Raw genomic sequence first — 6582 nt, 5'->3', positions numbered from 1 at the left:
GGATTATTAAATAAAAGTGAAATATATAGATTCAAATTTACCACTGTCATGAAGTACAATGTGTCACAAGAAAATCTCTGGAAATCCATTCTAAATTACCACATAAAGTGACATGTCAGATTAGCAAACACTGGCCTGGGATTTAAGGTGAAAAGTGGCTCTGTACTGAAAGGGTTAATGACAAAGTGTTATCTGTGTTTTTCTCTTTTATATAGTAAATCTATTCATGCAAGAATAAGTATTTCACTACTATAGATGTATAATGTAATTTGATTCTACAGCTCTGGCCCCATCCATGGGGCGCAGTATCACAAAATCTACTAGTGTATTATACTTTCCTTTTTTTTTTTTTTTACTTTGAAAAACCCATAACCGTTTTAGTGAAACATAATATATTTCTCAAACATAGACTATTTTATATTTAAATAATGAAATAAATACAACTTTAAAATTATATTTGTCTGATTTATTTTCCAAAATGTTGCATTTGTAGAAAAAAAAACACCAAATGTAAGGAAACGTACAGAAACAAGATTTACATGGAACCCCTTCTATTTTTCCCTACTAAAAGACATTTTAGAATTGATAAGGCACATACGGTTTCAATAGAACTGCTTAGATTGACTTAAATATTCTAAAAGAAGACTTTATAATTCCAGTGAAAATCTACCTAAGGTGCCGAGTTCATGTCAGTGCTGGCATAAAGAACAATATGGCCTAGTGAGGAACCAATTTACTTTCTTGCTTCCAGAGGGAAAATCCTATATCACCAATATACCAATCGAAAGTGCAGCTATAATGTGTGCATATTAGAGAGACTGTCATTTACAACATAGTATCTGTTGAACAGTAAAAAAAAACACTGTCCAGGAATCCTGACTGTGAATATCCATAATCTGCAAGCAGTGCTATTACTATAAAGACATACTGCTAAACTCATGGGGGTAACAATGCAGATATATTTCCATATGTATTCTATTCTACCTTAGACAAGATGCTCTAAATTAAGACAAATGGCAGAATCCAAAGTATCACATGTTCTAAATAATAGATCCCATGTAAAGACACACATTAAAATGTATTTATAGAAAGAAAAGCCTGGCTGAATAAAGGATAATACATATGGAATGAAGCCTCCTATGAATTATGTTCTGAATTATACAACCTGCAGGGCTTTTGAATACTCTTAGGTTTTGATAACACCCTTGACATGTAGGCCTTTGAACATTGTCACTTTAGTGTCTACCAATAAAAACAGTTCAGATCCTTGAGATGATAACATTTCCATGGTGAAGTATCTGTTCTGGTATACAGTCGCTACCAATTAGTCTCTTGTAGGTTTGCTTCCACATGTTGACCCCAATAATTGGGGATGAGCTAAAGGTTCACATGAAATTCATCTGGTCGTTACACATGCTTCAAGTTTTAAAACTCAAATCCAGGGGATCAGAAAACATCCTGAATGAATTTCCACATAGGAACCAGGGCACACCCATGTCTGTACTTAGGTAGTAAACATTATTTTATGCAGGATACAGGACTCCTAGTAGCAGTGCAGAGTGCATAGCACCAAAAAGCATTGAGTGCCATAATATCTTGGCCTCTAGTCCACAGTGGTGCCTGGTTATAGCACACATATTTCCCAAAGCTGGCTAAGCTTGCCCTCTGTAACATGATTCAGAACAATGTGTTGCTGATCATATTGGCTGCCACCTACAAGAGAAATACATTTAAATATTAGAGAAGTCTTACAGCACAGTTTCCCAACCTTTGTCAGCTCAAGAACCCAAATCAAAATAATCTATAAAATGTTTGACCAAAGTTTAAAGGGAGTCTGTCACCTCCATATGGCCATATACAGCGCTTACATGGCTCTGTAGCACACCTATACAGGATTGTAACGGTACCTTTGCTCTTTTCTTTAGACTTGCACCAGCAGGAAAAACAAAGTTGAATTCATATGCAAATGCGCACTCGCAAGTGCCCAGGGGCGGCGTTCAGTGTGTAGGTGCCCAGGCTGCTCTGCCTTCTTTTCACTTTACTCCTCCCCAGTCTATGCCTTTGCCCGCCCTCCAAGTCTCTTGCCTCATCGATAGGTCTGGACTTGAAGGGCGGGCAAAGGCAGAGACTGGGGAGGAGTAAAGTGAAAAGAAGGCAGAGCAGCCTGGGCACTTACACACTGAATGCCGCCCCTGGGCACTTGCGAGTGCTCATTTGCATATCAATTAAACTTCGTTTTTCCTGCTGGTGCAAGTCTAAAGAAAAGAACAAAGGTACCGTTACAATCCTGTATAGGTGTGCTACAGAGCCATGTATATGGCTAAATGGAGGTGGCAGACTCCCTTTAATGATGCCACGACATCCATGATGTTGTTTGTTCACAAGCATGAAGCCCCAAAGCCAAATGTGGGCCCTCAAAGCCATTGGTTGGAGACTATAAGACTGCGTTCCTCAATCTGTTGCTTTTAAGAATAAGGTTGCACGACTATAATGCATGTTTTGGAGGTACAGTAGTAAAAACAGCACAAAGCACCAGCATAATACTATGGAACTAGCATAAAGTTTGGGCAGAAATTGTAAGTTTTGTTTCTGTATCCTAATTATATTTTCTAGACATTTGGCAGACATTGACCAGATAATATAGGCATACAAATAAATACAGCACCTGCTCACTGAACGCACCATTTCCACAATACTGATCCACAAATAAATCAAGTATCTATAATAAAATCTGTATTAGCTAGTGGTTAATATGGCATACATTGACTTGCATACCATCACGAAAAAGCAGTGAAACACTTCTGAAGGTTTTTGTTTCTGAAATAGTTCACTGGTTTTTACAGAGTTTTTACACTAAGGGTCCATTCAGATGTCCGCAAAATCGGTCCGCATCCGTTCCACAATTTTGCAGAACGGGTGCGAACCCATTCATTTTCAATGGGGCCACAAAAGATGCGGACAGCACAGAGTGCACTTCCGTTCCGCGGCCCAGCAAAAAAATAGAACATGTCCTATTTTTGTCCGCAGCCACAGACAAGAAAAGGCATTTCTATTATAGTGCTGGCCATGTGCAGTCAGCAAAATGCAGAACGCACATGGCCGGAGTCCGTGTTTTGCAGATCGCAAAACAGTTGCGGAAGTGTGAATGGACCCTAATAAACAGCTCCTGTACAGGGCCATCTGAATGCACCTTTTGGGTCTTTTTACACTGCATAAACAGTGTAAGTTTACTGTGCTGGGAAAACGCCCAGTGCATATAGTAAATCCTTTTACCACGATGGAGGCCAAAAGAGTGTTGGGCATGTTGTTTTTTACTGTATAAAGTAGGACAGCAGACTGCACTATTAAACATAGGGCATCCAGTAAAACAAGTATACTGACCAGTTTACTTTTTTAACATTGGCTATGTTTGATAGGTCTATGGGCGATAGATGCTGTTAAACATACAGGTCCTTCTAAAAAAATTAGCATATTGTGATAAAGTTCATTATTTTCTGTAATGTACTGATAAACATTAGACTTTCATATATTTTAGATTCATTACACACAACTGAAGTAGTTCAAGCCTTTTATTGTTTTAATATTGATGATTTTGGCATACAGCTCATGAAAACCCAAATTTCCTATCTAAAAAAATTAGCATATTTCATCCGACCAATAAAAGAAAAGTGTATTCATATAAAAAAAGTCAACCTTCAAATAATTATGTTCAGTTATGCACTCAATACTTGGTCGGGAATCCTTTTGCAGAAATGACTGCTTCAATGCGGCGTGGCATGGAGGCAATCAGCCTGTGGCACTGCTGAGGTGTTATGGAGGCCCAGGATGCTTCGATAGCGGCCTTAAGCTCATCCAGAGTGTTGGGTCTTGCATCTCTCAACTTTCTCTTCCCAATATCCCACAGATTCTCTATGGGGTTCAGGTCAGGAGAGTTGGCAGGCCAATTGAGCACAGTAATACCATGGTCAGTAAACCATTTACCAGTGGTTTTGGCACTGTGAGCAGGTGCCAGGTCGTGCTGAAAAATGAAATCTTCATCTCCATAAAGCTTTTCAGCAGATGGAAGCATGAAGTGCTCCAAAATCTCCTGATAGCTAGCTGCATTGACCCTGCCCTTGATAAAACACAGTGGACCAACACCAGCAGCTGACATGGCACCCCAGACCATCACTGACTGTGGGTACTTGACACTGGACTTCAGGCATTTTGGCATTTCCCTCTCCCCAGTCTTCCTCCAGACTCTGGCACCTTGATTTCCGAATGACATGCAAAATTAGCTTTCATCCGAAAAAAGTACTTTGGACCACTGAGCAACAGTCCAGTGCTGCTTCTCTGTAGCCCAGGTCAGGCGCTTCTGCTGCTGTTTCTGGTTCAAAAGTGGCTTGACCTTGGGAATGCGGCACCTGTAGCCCATTTCCTGCACACGCCTGTACACGGTGGCTCTGGATGTTTCTACTCCAGACTCAGTCCACTGCTTCCGCAGGTCCCCCAAGGTCTGGAATCGGTCCTTCTCCACAATCTTCCTCAGGGTCCGGTCACCTCTTCTCGTTGTGCAGCGTTTTCTGCCACACTTTTTCCTTCCCACAGACTTCCCACTGAGGTGCCTTGATACAGCACTCTGGGAACAGCCTATTCGTTCAGAAATTTCTTTCTGTGTCTTACCCTCTTGCTTGAGGGTGTCAATGATGGCCTTCTGGACAGCAGTCAGGTCGGCAGTCTTACCCATGATTGCGGTTTTGAGTAATGAACCAGGCTGGGAGTTTTTAAAAGCCTCAGGAATCTTTTGCAGGTGTTTAGAGTTAATTAGTTGATTCAGATGATTAGGTTAATAGCTCGTTTAGAGAACCTTTTCATGATATGCTAATTTTTTTAGATAGGAATTTTGGGTTTTCATGAGCTGTATGCCAAAATCATCAATATTAAAACAATAAAAGGCTTGAACTACTTCAGTTGGTGTGTAATGAATCTAAAATATATGAAAGTCTAATGTTTATCAGTACATTACAGAAAATAATGAACTTTATCACAATATGCTAATTTTTTTAGAAGGACCTTTTACATGTATGAAGTTTCCATGAGAAAATTCTCTCAGCAGAATTCTTGGATGGACAATGCAGGCACAGTATGAAAAGGGTCTCCTATTCAAGTAAAGTGCACATTCTCTATAGATGACCTCCATTGTTCATATAAACTAAAATTATGTTATTTATGATTCTTAATAGATATTTTATCTTCCACATAGTGTTTGGGCAATATCATCAGCTCACATGCAGGGCTGTGCATAAAGAAGCTATATATCCCCAACCAATTCAGCTTACCCTTGATGTCTAAGACAAAGTTGGGCTTGGAGCGAGAATAGATCCTGCCATCCGGGCTGATTTTCCACAGCATGCTTGCTCCACTCTGTTCAAGGCTCAGGCCAAGCTTGCTCCCGGTAGTTATAACACTTCCAGCAATAGCCAGGCTGCAGTCTTCAGCAATCTTTGGGTTGAAAGAAGAATGTTGTCAATCAAGCCCAGACGTATAATCATAAATTTTGCCCTATTATCCTTATTCTTTCTAAAACATTAATTAACCAGCTCGTTTATTTTATGTCATTTTTATACTAATATTTTTAATGTTTTTGCTATATTGTGGATAATATATTAAATAAAACAATTAGGTATCTTTTTTTTTTAATAGCACACACTGGCACTAGAATACATATTTAGAAGGAATCTGTCACCAGAAATATGCTGTTAAACCAGGCACAATGCCTTGTAGGGCTAGCTACGCCGAATGCAATGGTACATTTTACTTAGTTTCATTCTGGAGAAAAGGTACTGTTAATGCAGATGAAAATGAGCAGTTTAGCGCGCCAAGGTTGATCCCCAGCTACTCTGTGGACCCTTGCTCCTCCTGCTTCCTCTGCCAGCCTCTACTCTTCTTCTTGACTTGCAGAGCCAGGTTCCTGCACAGTCATCTTGTGTGGCCTTGTCTATCAAGGAGACAGAGGGGCTAACAGAGGAAGCAGGAGGAACAACTGTGCACACATTGGCTTAGGCCAGGGGTGCACAACGTTTCCCGGTTGGGGGCCACATTGCCAGACTAAACCAATGACGAGGGCCGAAATTAAATTTTAAAGGTGTAATAACAACTGAAATATTGTACTTATGGCATATTGAACACACATTATATACCATTAATGTCTAGTTACACTTCCAGGACTCCCCTCTAATGGGAGAAATACATGAAAAATACATGTGAGCAGCAACAAGACATAGGCATACATGTCTGTTACCAGATGGTTGGGGGCCGCATAGAATGGTATCAAGGGCCGCATGTGGCCCCCGGGCCGCAGGTTGTGCACCCCTGGCTTAGGCCCTCCTTCAGTGCACTTAACTGCTCACTTGCATATGGATTACAAAATGTTTATACAGAATGAAGCAACGGATCGCTAAGTTAAATGTATCATCATATTCAGATGCATTTGCTGTACAAGACACTGTACCTGGTTTACCAGTGAAATTCTTGGTGATAGACTCCCTTTAAGTTTTGACCCCCATTTCTTTTATGGTCATTTTTATACAAAGGGTGTATACT

General features: G+C 40.3%; 1 protein-coding gene across 3 annotated transcripts in view; it reads right to left on the bottom strand.

Annotated features, from left to right (window-relative positions):
* Positions 1-444: 444 nt before the first annotated feature.
* The window catches only part of CRYBG1 (crystallin beta-gamma domain containing 1), a 326993-nt gene continuing 320855 nt past the window's right edge, over positions 445-6582 (bottom strand). For all 3 annotated transcript variants that reach the window (XM_044292529.1, XM_044292528.1, XM_044292531.1), the window contains 2 exons: positions 5319-5481; positions 445-1713 (listed from right to left, as the gene is read on the bottom strand). In XM_044292529.1, coding sequence (XP_044148464.1) covers positions 1625-1713; positions 5319-5481 — 252 coding nt within the window. In that variant the 3' untranslated portion in view covers positions 445-1624. The remainder of the gene's footprint in view (positions 1714-5318; positions 5482-6582) is intronic.

Source organism: Bufo gargarizans, chromosome 4, assembly GCF_014858855.1.
Source record: "Bufo gargarizans isolate SCDJY-AF-19 chromosome 4, ASM1485885v1, whole genome shotgun sequence".
NCBI lineage: Eukaryota > Metazoa > Chordata > Amphibia > Anura > Bufonidae > Bufo > Bufo gargarizans.
This window is presented reverse-complemented; position numbering and strand designations above follow the sequence as displayed.